General features: G+C 40.5%; 2 protein-coding genes and 1 long non-coding RNA gene across 3 annotated transcripts; 1 reads left to right on the top strand and 2 right to left on the bottom strand.

The window, feature by feature from the left end:
* Positions 1-11,794: 11,794 nt before the first annotated feature.
* On the bottom strand, positions 11,795-12,736 carry LOC127094362 (rRNA biogenesis protein RRP5). The gene has a single exon (XM_051033202.1). It carries the CDS (start codon positions 12,734-12,736, stop codon positions 11,795-11,797), a length of 942 nt encoding a protein of 313 aa, XP_050889159.1.
* Positions 12,737-12,927: 191 nt separating this feature from the next.
* On the bottom strand, positions 12,928-13,619 carry LOC127094361 (UDP-xylose transporter 2). The gene is made up of 2 exons (XM_051033201.1): positions 13,584-13,619; positions 12,928-13,448 (listed from the first exon to the last, which is right to left on the bottom strand). Exons 1-2 carry the CDS (start codon positions 13,617-13,619, stop codon positions 12,942-12,944), a joined length of 543 nt encoding a protein of 180 aa, XP_050889158.1. The 3' UTR covers positions 12,928-12,941.
* LOC127095039 (uncharacterized) lies at positions 13,617-15,619 on the top strand. The gene is made up of 3 exons (XR_007792661.1): positions 13,617-14,027; positions 14,176-15,022; positions 15,116-15,619. It is a non-coding gene; the product is annotated as an uncharacterized LOC127095039 (long non-coding RNA).
* The last annotated feature ends 2,192 nt before the right edge of the window (positions 15,620-17,811 follow it).

Genomic DNA, 17,811 nt, shown 5'->3' with positions numbered 1-17,811 from the left:
TGACTTGATGTGTCAAGCATGCTAGCTAGTCAAGAGTTGATGTGTCTGTCATGCAAGACAGTGTGAGTTGATGTGTCAAGCATGCTAGGTAGTCAAGACTTGATGTGTCTGTCATGCAAGACAGAAGTGAGTATTCAGCATGCAGGACACTAGAGAGCCACGTGTCTGAGATGATGTGTCAATCCTGCAAGACAGTGTGAGTTGATGTGTCAGCCAGGCAAGCTATCAAGAAGGTAGTCATCAGCATACAGGAGACAAGACAGACATGTGTCGGACACCTAAGATGGTCAGAGATGATGTGTCAATCATGCAAGCCATCCATAAGTGAATTGTTCAGCATGCAGGAGACAACAATGCCACGTGTCAGACATGCAGAAGGTGGCGCCAATTGGTTTGGCGCCTACCTTTAAGGCTTGTACATGGTCGCCAATTTGAATGGCACCCCCATGGAGTCAGTCCTCGAAACCAAGCATTCAGAACTAGCCTTGCATGCATGTACCCTATGGTGTCGCCAATTTGAATGGTGCCCCCTCCTTAATATTGTACATGGTCGCCAAATGAGGTGGAGACACCATGCAAACACAATTTTTCATGCACTCCTCCATTTGCCTATAAATTGATCCACTCCTTCAACAATTCTTCCACACCAACATTCTCACTACTTCATCAACATTACTTCTTTTACAATTTCATCTTCAACAAAATCTTCCATTTTCATCTACACCAACTCCCCAACAATATGTCTTTACTCACAATGGGTGAAGCACACAGAGGAACAGTTGCAAACATCGCGACATACGTAAGTTTTTTCTTATACTTCTTTTTTATGTTTCATCTACACCAACCCCATTTTATTTTGAAATACCGACTTAGTCAAGTGTTACATTATTTCTATTATAGGATGTCTCAAGGTTTCGCACTCGAGTCCACGAATTTGTCCCAATGGACCCGATGATTCAACCTTATGTTGAACTCGCCGGTTTTGGTCACCTTAGCAAAATTATGTCTTGGTCTATAGATAACAAATTCATTCTAGCCTTATGCGAAAGATGGAGGCCAGAGACACACACATTTTGGTTTCCAACCGGTGAGTGTACCGTGACGTTAGAAGATGTCTACATGCTTTTAGGACTACGAATTGAAGGCAAAGCTGTTAATGGTAAGACCAACTTTCCAAATTCAATTTGCATGGAGCTTTTAAACGTTGATTTGTTAGATGATAATGCTAGGGGACAAGATATACTACTTTCACGCCTAAAGTCATATTATAATAGTTTTTATTTAGATGAGCATTCTACCGAAGATGCTTGAATCATCAAAACTAGGTGTTACATTATGTTGTTACTAGGATCCTTTTTATTTCCCGAAGGTAGTGGTTCTAGCATGCATATTATGTACTTACCTTTACTTAGACATATAGATAGAATAGGTAGTTATAGTTGGGGATCCGCATGTCTAGCCTATCTCTATAGTTCTTTGTGCAAAAACTCCCACAAAGATACTTCTACGTTTTCTGGATGTACTGTTTTGCTACAAGCATGGGGATGGTCAAGACTACCGTCTCTAGCACCGGTCAATAGCAACCCCTTCACTTTTCCATATGCAAAAAAGTAAGTTGTTTAAATTGCTATATCTTTACTTCCTTCCTTACAGTTTATTACCCATAACTAATTTATTTTAACTTTTTGGTGTAGATGGTCGGCACGCGGTATGAATTACAGCAGATGTCCGAGACACTGTATTACTCAATATCGCAACCTGTTGGATCACCTTCGACCGGCAGACGTAAGCAAAATAATTACATTATTTCTTCATATTATGTTGACTTTTTCTACATTCATTTAAATCCTATTGTCTTTAACATTTCAGTTCATTTGGCGTCCATACCTTAATATGGATCATGAGCATCAGATCAACCCTGAAGACGCAGCCGTATGGACAACATGCACACCGATAATACGGTTCATAACAGTGGAGCTGCACAACACCGATCGTGTGAAGCTGCAGTTTGGTATGGTCCAGAATATCCCAGATCCCCCAGCTAGCCTAGGAGAATGGCATATGCGTAAAGTGAACGACCAATGGAACTACAACCCTTGGCAAACCTTCGCAAGATCAGAGTGTCGCAAGTGGAAGCACCGTCATGACCATGTCTTAACTGACGCAGTCATGCTAAATGAGGTAAAACCAAGTCGTACTTATATGGCTTGGTATAGATCAGTTGGATTTCAATTCATCGCCGATGATATGTACCTCTACGACCCACGCCAGACAAGTTACACACAAGAAGGCTCAACATCTAACCCCCAACAACATTCTCAGCCCGGTTACTCACAACCACCTATCCGACAAACTTTCCGTTCCACAAACACACAAACATACAACCAAAACATGCCATTCACCCAACCCCAAAACCAAGAACATCCCCCATACCACCACCAACAAATGGACCACCAACCTTTGACCGAACATCGCTTCGCACCCACACCATCACCCTACCAAAGTCGCCTTACCCAAAACACTAACCGCCCCATCACCTACCATAGCCAAGAACCCCAAACATCACAATACCAAAACATCCCACAACCATATCTCTTCCAAACACCCCAACAACCTTTCCAACCTTTCCTAGACCCATCATTGTCACCCATTGTAACACCTCAAAATTTGCCCTCTTCTCTTGGGACTAAGCATTAACATATTGCATACATTTTAGGTCATTAGGCATTAGCATATTGCATATCATGTGGTTACTTTGTGCAAGTCATTCTTCCAAGTCTTGATCAGAAGATGGAGAAGTCAAAATGCAAGCCTAGGGTTTTTGTTGACTGATCATGGGCCATCTGAGGATTGGGCTGTGAATTAGGGTTTCATGATTCTCAAGGGATGTTGGTCTTCATATTGATTACAATGATACATCATCATCATCATGGTTGGATGTCATCAGAAGATTGAAGAGGATTCCTTGAGATTAGGGTTTTGACCACTGGTCAACCCTAATCTGTTGCATTGGGCCAATCAGGGTTTAATCAGGAGATGGGGTTCATGATGGTTATGAGGATCATAATGTGATTATTTTGTGCTTATTGAGGCTAGGGTTTCACCCTTGAGCCATTTCAGTTGAAGATTGGGGTTCAATTTGATCTGTGCATTGCCAAATTCATCTGTCAGATGAAAAGTCAACTGTGGTCAACTGTACATGATCTGATGGAGTTGGGGGTGAAAATGAGTTGAAGACACTTCATTCATGTTGGAACAAGTGTTGAATGACATCTCAAAGCTTAAGAATGAAGAAAATCAAGTCGGGACAAAAACTGCCAAAAATAGAAAGTGACCTGTAACTGAAGTTTCCAAAAATGGAAAGTTTTTGACCTCAAAATAAGATGTCCAAGGAAGCTTCAAATGCAAAATTGTTCAACATGAAAGTTGTAGGTCTTGTTCTCACCTTTCCAAAAAGTCCAAGAACTTGAAAATCCAATGTATGGTTTGAAAATTAGGGCTCAGTGAATTTCAAAAATGACCCATAATCAGGAGGCCATAATTTCCACATACTTTGTCCAAATTGCAAGTTCTTTATATGCACAAACTCCATTTGACATGTACTTTGAGGGTGCATAATTGGATTTTCCCAAAAATGGCCAAGGCAAAAAGTCACTTTTCAACTGGACAGCTGAATTGGATCAGGGGCAAAATGGTCCAACTCTCAAAATAATTGGAATTTTTGAATGGGACTTTTTGCTACATCTCATAGTTGGCATTTTAAACTTGTTGGAATCATAATTTTATGGCTAAGGCATTTGGTTTGGAATTTGGTTTGAAAAGTGAAAATGCCAAAATTGGACAATTGCCATACACATGTGAATTTGAGATTTAAGCAACCAATGAAGTTGAAACAAGTTGCAATGGTTCACATATGATATTTAGAGGTTGCATGAGCTGTCAAAACAGGTGGCATGTGCTGTCATGAGGAAATTACACTTTTGCCCTCATTTGGAAATTACACTTTCATTAACAAATCCATTTTTGCTAATTAACTTGATTAGAGTTGGATTAAGCTATCATATATAAACATAATCACTCCATAAACATAACAGAAAGACACATTTCCCAAAGTTGGATCAAGAACCTCTCATTCTCTCAAAATTTCATCAAGAACTCAACACCTTCAATTCCAAGATTCATCATCAATTCTACACCAAATCTCGAAATTCTTTTTGATCTGAACTCCATTCATCATCATCTCAGACTGTTTTTGGAGATTGGAGGAAGAAGAGCATCAAATCGTGGCTGTCATGGTGAGCTCCATCAATGGCAAATCCGAATTGAGGACACTATGAGCAAAGGCAATTGAAGTTGGCATCTCTAATCACCTTCCCTATACCTCTAGTACGTCTGTTTGAAGGAAGCAAGCGCCAAGGCCACGCGAATTACACTGCCATTGCCAGGTATGTTGAATTTTCGAATGTCATGAAATGATCAATGTTCATATGCTTTTGGAAGTTCATGTTGTGTAGATTACAATGATATGTTTAGATTCGTGAATGATCCACTGTAGCGTAAGAAATCTGGACTTGAAGCTTAGATGTCAAACCCTAACTTGCACGATTCACATGATTTAGGAATTGTTAGGATGATTTGAATGCATATTCGTGTTCTACGTGATCATACGGTTCGAACGGTTACCTCCTTGTTGATTTTGGTGACGATTTGGAAATTTCATGTTCTTGAGCATTTGTGGTGTTTCTGGAAATTTTCCGTTTGAAGATGATGCTGAATGTGCTGTAGATCCAATTTTCCGTTTGAAAGTTCAAAAAACCTGTTTACCGCCCGCGCCATCCTTAATTACAAAACTGCCATTATGTATTTTAATTAATTTTAATTAATTCACAAAAAATTCTAAAAAATATTTTAACACCTTAAAAAATGCATAAAAAATAGTAGGAAATTCAGAAAAATATGGCAATTTTTTCTATGACTTTGTTGACTTGTTTAGGATTTTTTTGACCTATTGGTCAAAGTTGTGCATGGTGTATTTTTCATTTGACCTAGGGTTTCTTCATACATATGCATTTTTGCTACCTTGCACTAATTTGATCATGAAATGCTCATATCATAAAATAAATTCTTGCCAATTTTTGTGATGATTCTTGACTGGATGATGTTGATTTCCATATAAATTTCATGATTTTTTGATGCCTGGCCATTGAGATATGATTTTTGTAACATAGGTGTGACAATTTGTGTCACACCTCTTGATGTCAATTTGCTGGAATTTTTTGCATGACCAATACTTGTTGGAATTGACTGAAATTTTGCATGATGATTGGTTGGCATTGTCGCAACCCGAAAAATACGGTATGCGAAAAAACAACCGGCGAGAAAGAAATGACAGAAGAGTCGCCACCGTGCGTTATTTATCCCAACAGAGGGAAAGGAAACGCTCGAAGTAAACCTGGAGAAAGGAAAGGAAAAGACAAGGTCTCGCAACCAAATCTTGGGTTCGGGAGTCGATTATGCGAAGGGAAGGTATTAGCACCCCTACGCATCCGTAGTACTCTACGGGATCCACTCTTGTTTGTTTCTGTCTAAAGGGTGTATGTTTATCTAATGTACTATTTACTAAAAGAAAAGGTCAAAGAAAAATGACTCGCACGGATGTCGCATCCACTGCATACGTATCTCATCTGAATATGAGAATCAGAGTCTTCGTAGCTCGGCTACCTAAGGGTTAAGGATAAGTGTGCTCGCTAAGACATCGCGTCTTATGCCTACGTATCTCATCGGGAATGAGAATCAGAGCAAAACGTAGTTCAAACTAACTACGGGAATAAGGGTCTCGATTGCAACTAGGGCAAGAGAAAGGGAAAGTCTCGATCGCAACGAGGGCGAGAGAAAGGATCGCAACGAGGGCGAAAGCAAACAAGGATTAGTTGTTAGTTGTTAGTCAAACTCGGCAAGACATCGCATCTTGTGCCTACGTATCTCATTTGAACATGAGAATCAGAGTTGCCGTAGTTCGGCTACACGCACGCCAAACAAACAACACACAAGCAGGCAAACATGGAGCCTGAATGCCAATCATTGGACTTACATCAGCATCCGAACCAAAACACACACAAAAAGGCAAACGTGGAGCCCGAACGCCAATCACTGGACTTACATCGGCATCCGAAACAAAACACACGCACACTGGAACCCGAATGCCACTCGATGGACTTACATCAGCTTCCAAGCACACAACAACCAAACAAGTTAATAGGGAGTCGGGAACTCGAGCCTATAACTGTCAAGCACACACACAAAAAGAAAGAAAAGGTGCCCGGAGTGGTCTCGCACGACCACCTGCCTACATACCTCGTCTGGAACAAGGATCAGGGCGATGTAGTTCCCCTACATAGGGATTGCCATCTGAACATGGACTTACAAAGGAGGACACCAGTTGTGTCAAAGGAGAGTGGGCAATGTGTTCACGTCCTAGCAGTAGGTGTCGCAGCTCGCTGAATCGAGTCTTAGGCAGTTACCTCTTTGCGATAGGACGGACTACATGCCACAAGATTGGAGACGCACAGAAGGTCTAAAAAGAAATGGGGAAGCTCTGCCCTAGAGTTGTCATGCAATGTGTACTTAAGTGTTAGGATTTACAAATGGGAATATCTACCTAATGTTAGCATGCAAAAGGATATGGGAATCCTACCTATGTTATCATACAAAGGGTTCTATCTAATGGGTGCTACCTAATCGGAACAAGAATCGGCGGATGGAACAAGGAGAAGTGTTAGGGATAAGGGTAGATGGCGATGCATGAAGCAATCGACTTACAAAAGGGTGGATGAATACGTGCAGGTTCTGTTAGGTTTTGAGAAATGATTACTCGACGTTGGATCGAGGTTTTGATCTTGTTTTGAAATGGTTATCGAATGTTCATTTTAATTCTTGTATTAACAGATGAATAAAGAATGAAAGAGTAAATTTTATACATTTCATGGGAGAGGGTACATTTGTTATGAATGGGGGTTGACATGGTAATCAAACAATATAAATATATGCCTCATACACCATACAAGTAGGCAACAGTTAATCAACAATAAGATATTTAAACAAGTATATGATCAAATCAAATAATGAAATGAATGAGCATTAAACAATGTGTGAGTGTAGGTGCGAAGGAAACGGCTCATTGTAAGGAAGCCCAAGAGTAAGCTATGTGAGGTCGACGGCGATGCTTAAAAAAGCAATCGACTTACGAGGGTGTAAAAAATGGGCTCGATATTAAATCGAGAAAAACATGATTTTTAGTTTTTGGAAAAAAAATGGTTTTTTGAACTAAATTCAAATGCAGTAACTATGCATTATTAACAAATGAAATTATAATAAACATAAAAAGATATTAACAAAATACTAAAAGAATAATAATATATATAAAAAAAAACTAAAGGAAGATAACATCAAATAAAAAGCAAAAAAGCTTCACATGAGTATCGAACCCTCTCCACCTAATATTATGCAACTAAACTCTCTCCACTAGGCCACTCAATACTATCTACTATTAAGATACTACCATAAATATACAAACTGGGCTAATAGATTTAAAATAAATAAATAAATAAAACAAAAAAACAAAACAAACATTTTTATGGGTTTTTTATTATCTCTGTTAAAAAACAAAATAAGCTAAATAAATAAAAAGTAAATAATAATAATAAAAGAAAATAAAAAAACATATATGTTTTCTGATTTTTGTGTTAAAAATGAAATAAATTAAATAATAAAAGAAAAAAAATTAAAAAAGAAAAAAGAAAATGGAAATACAGAGGTTCCTCTTCATCGTCATCTTCCTCCCCACCTCACGAACTCAACCTTCCCAAACTCACTCCTTCACTCTCTCCTCTCTCGGTAATGTTCATCAACACTCACCAAACTTCACATTTCTCTCAATGCCACTCTCGTTCTCAACAAACCCCTCTCAATCACTTTCAGCTCACACAATAATTTCAACAACAAGCACATGAGAACGATAAAAAGAAAGAAAGAAGAGTACTTACAAAGTATCGCAGTGGTGGCGGTGAAGAACGTACAGATGCTGGCCTCCAGGTAAACGATTTTGGGGTCTTTTCTCAGATTTCGCCTCCCAGTTCTTTGTTGTTCTCTAGGGTTTTCTTTGGTCTCTTTTCTGCCTCTAGGTTTTCTGTTGTGCCCTTTAGAAAAAATCCCCCTCTCTTACTGATTTCTCTCCTTTTATATTTCTGTGAATTAGGGTTTCAAAGGTGCTTTTGGTAATCCAGAAGAGTAACTCTGCAAAGCACTTTTGATGTTCAGAAACTGGATTGACCCCTTTGATGTATGGATTTGAGACAGGTAATCTGAGCATCTGAGCATTCCTCTCTGTTTTTGTCTTCATTCCAATTTGGGAATATTTCTGGATTTTGAATTTTACTGCTTTGAGTAATTCTCTACCTTTTACTGCAGTGAATTTTTTAGAAAACTCAGTTGGTTTGGTTGAGGTTCAATGGGCTAAGTTACTTGGAAGTGAAGAAACAAGGGAAAACACAACCAACATGGTGGTTGGATGATGAATTCCTTTAATCTTCTGAGGAGTTGGAGCTAATGCATTAGGTTTGCATTGTATTTGCAGAAGAACACCTTAATTTCATGTGCAAGAATTGTCGGTTTCTTTGTACAATAAGATTGCTATTTCGCAGGGCAACATATTGTATCTCAGGTTCTGCTGAGAGTAATGTCACAAGAGGAGGGGCCATCTTTTTGCAAAGATTCCGGACCACATCAGTACTGGTGATGAGCTCCATTTGTTGAAGGATCATCTCAACAGTCGATAGCACAACTGCACAATTGGCATGCTGTAACTGTGGCGTAACTCTTTCTACAATGTTCTCTGCCTCACGCGCATCAGCAGCCTTGTATCTAGATAGAGCATCCAATATAAAAACTTGACCCTATTCTGTACATTCATTTAACGCAGTGAGGAGCTTTGACAGTGTGTGGCTAGTGATCTAAAAGATGGGTCTACTGCTATTGTCCTGAATTTTAGCAAGTGCCGCGACAGCATTAGCTACCACCATTGGATTATTATCAGATATCAAATCCTTCAGCGATTCCAAAAATCCCCTGTCCTCAACTAACTTTGTGTTAATGTCATAGAGCTTTGCTACACAAATGGCTGCTGTCTTGCGAACATATGGATCATCGTCCTTTAGACATCTTTGAAGGGGATCACACAAATACTCGGTAATTTTATCCACACGAATGCACCCCATTGTCCGCACAGCTAAGGCACGAATTAAAGGATTTAGATCTTGAGAATCCTTCACAAATGTATTTACTGCCAGTATAGCAAGGTCAGGCTGGCTCTTTGCATAATTTATCAAATACAAGTAGACCAACTTTTCCAGCTCCAAATTTTCTGTCTGCATACAATTCACCACGTCTGTGAACAATGACGACACATCCTTTCCAACAGTCATAGCAGCAATCACTTTATCTCCACAAGAACAATTAATCATAACATTCAACGTTCCAGTATCGGGAATACTATTCGGCGGATAAGTATTGAAGTTTCTCAACCATTGAACATTGGTTAAATTAGCATGGTTGGATCCAGCAACAGAAGCATATGTGTCTCCGGTTTGAACATCGTAACTAAAAATATGAGCAAGAAAGTCGCCGTTGATGCAATCACACGGGAACGGAATGTTGGCTCTTTCGCCGCCAAGAATTATGTCTTTGTTAGGGACGGTGTCTCTGTTGTAATCAACTATGTCTTCTGGTTCGGTGAGAATTGGGGATTTCATGGTTTTTATTGATATTTTTGGATACTGTTTCTTGGGAAAATTCATTATGACTTTTTGATGCGTCAAAGAAGTGCGGCACAGACTGAGGAGTATCATGGCTTCCAGCAGAAGCAGGATAATCAGTGTCAGCAACAGGTGGTTGGATTTTTGGCAACTTGCTTGAATTATGAGCAAACTGTTCCCTTCCATCGTAAGCATCATTTACACTCTGAGAATTGGTACTAGGAACTTCACTTGGATTGCTTTGTTGCGGGAATACCTGCCGTTGCATCATATTATTCTGGTAGCTGAAATTTGTTTATATTTCTCGAGTTTTATCGCATATACCAGCTTCCTTTTTGTTAACCTTTTACTTTTATGCAGTAAATCGGACTTTGTCATATACAAGCTTAAACAAATGGGGAAGATTACTGAGATAGACATTCTACAAATTAGCAAACAATTTGATTCCTTAAACCATGGCATATACGGCAAGATCACTCTAGCTGACCTCATGGAAACGGTCTAATTCAACTATCTCTTCTGAAAGTGTAGACCAGTGCAAGAAACCGGCGATATTCAGGACATGAAACATATTTGCGAATTTGTCTCGTGTGTGGCGAAACAGATTCAGGCTTTCGGCAACTAAAACCTGTGATCACATCATCAAGTCAAAAAGTTAACCTTAATGTTGGATCATCTTTTATTTTTGCCAATCTCAAGGAACTATGGATTAACTCCATGAACGTTGCAGACGATGGACCCAGGGTAATCCTGAGTGGCAGCAGATAGTCTGGTCACCTTGTGACAGTATATACCAACAACCCAGTTGTTTAAATATTTGAGTAAAAATGCTTGCAGTTCTCTTTTCACATATTCTAAATAGTTTGTGTGAATAATTCCTATAACTAGCCTGAATTTAGTTTTCCATCTTTTCCCATGGTGATACCAAGTCAGATGCTCAGGCTCCTATAGAACAGCAATATCTGCATCTTCATCGGGGATAATTTCTGAAATATCGCCAACAGCAAGAATGCTCCTTTTATCTCTAGAAAACTTTCCCGGATAAAACTTTATGCTGAAACCATATGCAAATCCAAGTCTATCCTCAAGCCATTGGCGGATATATTTCTCCTGCTCTTCCGGAGAATCAAATGTCATATTGTTTGGATATACTGATAAAGTTTTGGTGACAGGGGACTGTACACATCGGTACTGGCGGGAGGATCTGGTATTCTAATGCAGTGCAAAACAGTTGTCCCAGATAAATCAGTGATGAAACCACATAGCTCTGATGCAACTGCTCATACTTTGTCCTGAATAATCCTTAGACATGATTGCACCGGCTACTATTGTAAACAAAGTGAATAGTGCAAAATAGATTGGAGAAACCACTGTTGTGTTCAAAATATCCCATGCCATATTAAGGTGATTTACTTGTAATGATGCAGGAAATGCCGACCATTTGAAAGTAAATATTTTAATTTGAACCATCGAATGTAAGTTTAATGGCTACCAATCACTTTTACAATCATGACAGCCAGCGATCCAATTATGGAGCATATCCCAACATAAACAAAGACATTAGTTTGGTCGGGAATCTGTATAAACAATACGACAAGACTGTTGGTGCACCTTTGCTTGATTCAAGAGTTTGCCTTTTTGCTGCTGGAGGAACCACTTCAATGTTGTTAGAAAGTCTTTTGCCAGAAACTTGTGACATGGAAGTAGGTTTTTACAAATTTTTTCTTTCGGCATCCGGCCTCTTGTTTTCAGCTTCCACTGCGTCTTGGCATTCTTCACAGAACCAACCCCTTCAGGGAGTTTCTCAAGCATTTCTCGCATGCAGTAGGTGTGCTCTGCACCATCAGTGCACCTGCGACATATGGCAAGTAGATCCTCACGACCAGCATCTCCACAGATGTCACACACCTTCACATCGTGTTCAACAACATCTGATTCGTCACTCTCATTTTCAGATTGAGATTCCTACTTGCCAGGTGATTTAATCAGCTCTTCACCTTGAATTTTTTTTCTTCAGGCTTTGCAATTTCCAATTCAGACATATGACGAAGAGGACAAAGTGCCTTCACACCACCAGGAATTTGTACAATAGCACCAAAGCTGTCGACTGAAAGAATCTTAGCCTTCAACACCATCCCGGGTTTGACATCAGAATGAGTAAACACCGCCTCTTCTAAAGCACTAGCCTTCAAAACTCCTGTAGCAAGTCCTTCCAAATGCCTTAACCCAAGAATCCGAACACGGACATGATTTCCTTCCTTGTACTTTTTCTCAAGTTTTTGAATCTCTTCCTCAGCAATATCAGATATACTGACAAAAGCTGGAGTTGACTCTGGAATTGATGGAACCTCGAGCAATAGTCCTGGCCCTTTATCCACCCTGACAACTTTTGAATTCTCATATATATCTCCAATTTTAACATGTGAAGGAGGGGCTTTGTTCTGAACAAGATGTGGATTCAGCGTCAAACCAACAACTCTACTTGATGGATCAATGAATAATACCCGACAAACAACCTTCTGAGATTTAATGTACTTATCCTTCCAGCTTGCTGTAGGATATATATTCTGCAAATGAAACAGATCAACCGTTCCAGTGAAGTATGTGAGAAATGATAACATAACACCGTTCTCAAGAATCGACTTCACACGGGCATTAACCATCACTCCTGGAACTAGAAGATCAATTGACATACCCTTGAGATCCTTCATCACACTATTGGACATTTTATCAGAGTTGGGACTCAAGTAAACCACTTTATGAGCTTTATCAACACTCTTGACCAATCCCTGCACATGTTGCCCAATTCTAACTTCTCCACTCCAGCCTTCTTTAGGTAAGAATCCCGTGAAAGAAGGCAGACCAAAATGAAGAATGAAACCATGATCCTCGATGCTTTTCACATATGCAGCAAGGACCATGCCCATTCATACAGATTTATGTATCCCATAAGCTATGATTTATGTTATGATCGCCTTGAGTGCATTGCATGGCTGACTGTTTCTGTTTTGGTTTTGCAGCAGGTTCAATGTCCATTTCCTGATTGATTTTTTTTTCAACATGTGGTTATGGTATGCCCTCTATAGAAACTATAACTGTTCTCCACAATGAATAACAGAGGTCATAAACATCTTAGTCCTTGTCTTTGCTCCACACAGGGGACATATGTCCAACACTGTCAGTCACAGCGCTGCTTCCTTTTTCCAAATTAATTAGAGGATCAGATTCACCTTCCCTTGCCTGGGATGCTAGTGTGGCAACTTCAACGGCTTTTTGCTGATTCTCAAGAGTACAATAGTAAGAATATAGAATCATCCCAACCATGGCCAACAGAATACCCATGATGTTTCTCCAGCTGAATGGATCGTGGAGCAAAGTATAACCCAATGCCAATACAAGGCATGTCTTTAGGTGTCCAAGAACCTGATAAGTGACTGGAGATGTCTTTCCATTTACAAGAAATGTGCTAAAATTGACTGAAATTGAGATGAGGCATGAAAGAACTATGAAAACCGTCGCTTGCGTTGTGTACTTGAGAGCAAATACAATTTGACTGGTCAAAAGTTTATCCAGATAGGGACCAGAGATTAACAGGGTTGTTGCTTGGTATGGACATGATTGATAAAGAAGCTGGGTGGACTATGGAACTGTTATGACTGAAACATGATTTGTTCATTAGCAGGCTAGCGCCTACAACAAGGTAATGTCATGGTGCATTGATGCTTCACTGTAGTTGATACCTTGGAGGGTGGTTTGTTTTCACTGCAACCTGACTGTTGACTGTTGTTTTGATGCAGGTCCGGTGATCATGTTGTTTGGCAAGAGTGTGCATGGTGTCGTTACAAGACCATTTGGTGAGTGAAAACTCTGTTGTACACAACTCCTTCCATTCTTCCATGCTAACTGGGACTTTGGTGGTTGCATTTGGCCTGGGCAAAGTTTCATCTAGCAGTAGGCACTTTTGTAGCACACTCCTCATGCCTTTGTCCAATAGCAGCAAGGCAAAACAAAGGGCAATAGGGCTAGTGGATCAAACATGTATCGTGAGCTATTTCTTGGTTCAAGCCAAAGGGTGATAAGCAAAGTATTATGTTGGATTGTTAGAGAACTCTTTGGAAATTTAATGAATGGCTTTGGTATTGCAGGGTGCTGCTATACCGACACGAATTGGCGGCTGACTTCAACTTTTATCTCACCGTTCCGCTTCTGTTTCGATAGGTAATGACCGTAACCTTCAGCTCATGCACCGTAAATCTTACTCGGCTGTTTTCCTGCTATTGATGTAGATTGATAATTGGCCATAGTTCGACTCCGGCATGTTTTCATTTTTCACTTAACCTGCGTTTTGTTGTGTGCATTATTGTAGGAGCAGCTGTTGGTTTTTTTCAGTCACCAGTTCAAGCAAGATGACACCGAAATTGTAGACTTCGCCTCTGGAAATTAGAGTTCTGCTCTCCATGTGCATAGTAACAATTTATGGCTTCAACATTTCCGACCTTCAGCCGTTCGTGGGCTTCTCCTACAGCTCTTCCATCTTTTTTTCGCCAAGCATGACCATCTTTACGGAAGAAACGCAGTACTCTTCTACTAAACAGAAATAGGGAACCACTTGTTGGCTATTGCGGTGGCTCATGAGTGAACTGGTACTTTTCATTATTCTGTAAAATGTACATGACTTCAGCCGGCTTGAGCCATCTCCTTTGAGCTTCTTGATACAGATCATTGATATCATATTCGTAACCAGGTGCCATGGTATAATTGAATCTGGATAATCGAATCAAAAGGCAGAGAGCATTTTTTGTTGGAAGCTATCACTCAAGTGGCGCATGCAAAATCCATGGAAAGCGGTAGTGAAAACATGCCTCAACCCCATCCACAGTTCCTTGCTGTCTATCTGACAAAATAGTAAGCCTTGGCATGTTTTCAGTATTAACCTCAAGCAGGTTATGAAGTTCAGTCAGAAACCACGTCCAATTATCATCATTCTCCTCATCAACAACACCAAATGCAAGAGGAAAGAGAGCCCCATCACCATCAAATCCGGTAACAAAAAGTAATGTACCAAGATACTTGCTCTTCAGATACGTTCTATCAAGCCCCAAGAGTGGCCGACAGGCATTCAAAAAGCCATATATAGATGCTTGAAAAGAAATGAATAGGCGTTGGAAACAATTATCAGTTGGATATCCATAAACAGCTGCAATACTGCCCGGGTTTGTGCGTTTCATTTTCTGATAATGCCAACAACATCAATTTCTTTTTTTTTTTTTGAACAGTAAAGAATTGTTCCTTTCACAATATTGCAGGATGCCGCTGGAAACAAATTCATAAGCAAGAATCTGTTGTATGTGATATGAAACTTGTGTGGGAAAACGACAAGAGAAGTTGCCTTCAAGTTGGTCTTAATTGCTGAATTCAATGTTGATAAAATATTTTGGTGGCAAACCGATTTTATTATAGTATTCATAACCAATGTGAAATCTAAGGTTCATGTATGGTAGACTTAGGATTTTAGGATGCAAAGGGGTTGTGTTGACTTTGGTCACAGTTCATTTTTTGTATTTTCCTTGTAGATGGAATTCAATGGACAATTACGGGTGAACTTAGGATTTAATGAATTTGGGTTGACTTTGGTCAAAGTTGACCAAAAAGTCAAATGTTGACCAAAGTCAACTGTTGACCAAAAAGTCAACTGTTGACCAAAGTCAACAGTTGGTCAAAAGTGTCAATTTTTTTTGTATTTTTCTTGTATGGAATCATATGTACTGGTTTAAACAACGACATGAAATAAATTGAAATGGATTAACAAAGGGTTGAAATTGGTTTCACAATTGGCTTGAATGTTTGACTTTTGAGAAGAAAAAAACTTGACGGATAATGTGTATGAATAAAACCATGAAAAAAGACCATAAGGTTATAGTATCCATGAACCAATAACATGACTGGCAAGTGGTTAGAAACACAAGAAACTTGGTTGTTCAGATGACCCAGACCATAGAGGTATCCACAATCACAACACCATGACTTTGGATCAAAACCAAACCTCATGTAAAACCAAAGTTAGGTTAGGCCAAGCATGCCAAACAAACATAAAAAATTCAGGAGCCAAAATCGGGGTATGACAGTTGCCCCTATTTAAGCGTCTTCAACTAGAGAATATGAAGCAGGATGTTCTTCACATGATCGTAGTGGGAGATGGTTAAATACTAAGAAGACCCGGATTTTGATCATGAATCCCTATGAAACAATGCCTGTCAACATGGTCAAAGAAGCAATCTCAAAGGAAGAATCCGTCTGATACGGTGAAAATCGGCCTGAGTACCGAAACAGAAAGTTGACCTGAATACCAAAATAAATGGTAACACAGGAGTACCCATGGCCTGAACGCCGCACATTAGTCTGAACATTAAGCATCGGAATATGAGAGTATCAGTGTTGGTCTGATCACCGGAAATCTGGTCTGAACACCACTTCGATCTGGAAATCGGAAAAAAGACTGGCCTGAATGCCACTTCGGTCTGGATATCGGGAAAACTGGCCTGAATGCCACTTCGGTATGGATACCGGGAAAATCGGCCTGAATGCCACTTCGGTCTGGATACCGGGAAAACTGGCCTGAACGCCACTTCGGTCTGGATACCGGGAAAATTGGCCTGAATGCCACTTCGGTCTGGATACCGGGAACTGGCCTGAATGCCACTTCGGTCTGGATACCGGGAAAACTGGTCTGAACACCACAAGTTCTTCGTCCTGACTGTTGAGAACTCCTTCGATCTGGAAATCGGAAACTGGCCTGAATGCCACTTCGGTCTGGATACCGGGAAAACTGGTCTGAACACCACAAGTTCTTCGTCCTGACTGTTGAGAACTTCTTCGATCTGGAAATCGGAAATTGGTCTGAACACCACATCGGTCTGACTACCGCCTCGGCCTGAACACCGGAAACTTCTTCGATCTGAGAATCGGGAAAGACTGGCTTGAACGCCACTTCGGTCTGGATACAGGGAACTGGCCTGAACGCCACTTCGGTCTGGATACCGGGAAAACTGGCCTGAATGCCACTTCGGTCTGGATACCGGGAAAACTGGCCTGAATGCCACTTCGGTCTGGATACCGGGAACTGGCCTGAATGCCACTTCGGTCTGGATACCGCCTTGGTCTGAACACCGGAAAATTGGCCTGAATGCCATAAGTACATCGACCTGATCGTCGAAAACTTCTTCGATCTGAAAATCGGAAACTGGCCTGAACGCCGCATCGGTCTGGATACCGCCTCGGTCTGAACACCGGAAAACTGGTCTGAACACCATAAGTTCTTCATCCTGATTGTTGAGAACTTCTTCGATCTGGAATCAGAAACTGGCCTGAACGCCGCATCGGTCTGGATACCGCCTCGGTCTGAACACCGGAAAACTGGTCTGAACACCATAAGTTCTTCGTCCTGATTGTTGAGAACTTCTTCGATCTGGAATCGGAAACTGGCCTGAACGCCGCATCGGTCTGGATACCGCCTCGGTCTGAACACCGGAAAACTGGTCTGAATACCATAAGTTCTTCGTCCTGATTGTTGAGAACTTCTTCGATCTGAAAATCGGGAAAGACTGGCCTGAACGCCACTTCGGTCTGAATACCGCCTCGGTCTGAACACCGGAAAATTCTTCATGTCTATCAGCATCGGCGAAGATAACAAAACAGTGATACGTGAGCCGACACGCATGCCAAGGACCTATGCTGGGGATAACAATCGAAAGATTGACCAAAGAGTGCATGAGATATATTATCTGTAGCCGTCAAAATGCAGATAGTACACTCGCATGGAAGATTACCCATAACCGGGTTGTAGGTTGTCAAATGAATAATCGACCGAAAAGAAAGGCATCAGGGTACCAGGACTAAGCATGCAAAAGATGACCAACCAAAAGAGGATAAAAGTTGCCAACTTGGAGCAAATACCCAAAAGAAAGGGGAAAACCCACTGGGGACAATACTGCTTGATCAAGGC

This window comes from Lathyrus oleraceus, chromosome 6, assembly GCF_024323335.1.
Source record: "Lathyrus oleraceus cultivar Zhongwan6 chromosome 6, CAAS_Psat_ZW6_1.0, whole genome shotgun sequence".
Lineage (NCBI taxonomy): Eukaryota > Viridiplantae > Streptophyta > Magnoliopsida > Fabales > Fabaceae > Lathyrus > Lathyrus oleraceus.
The sequence above is the reverse complement of the archived record's forward strand: the minus strand, read 5'-3'. Positions and strand labels throughout refer to the sequence as shown.

Bases quoted from the DNA above. Each gene is read 5' to 3' on its own strand.
- LOC127094362 (XM_051033202.1), bottom strand. From the start codon at position 12,736: ATGGGCATGGTCCTTGCTGCATATGTGAAAAGCATCGAGGATCATGGT.
- LOC127094361 (XM_051033201.1), bottom strand. From the start codon at position 13,619: ATGATCACCGGACCTGCATCAAAACAACAGTCAACA. The intron at 13,449-13,583 runs GTCAGGTTGCAG...ACAGTTCCATAG, and splicing joins CATCAAAACAACAGTCAACA to TCCACCCAGCTTCTTTATCA.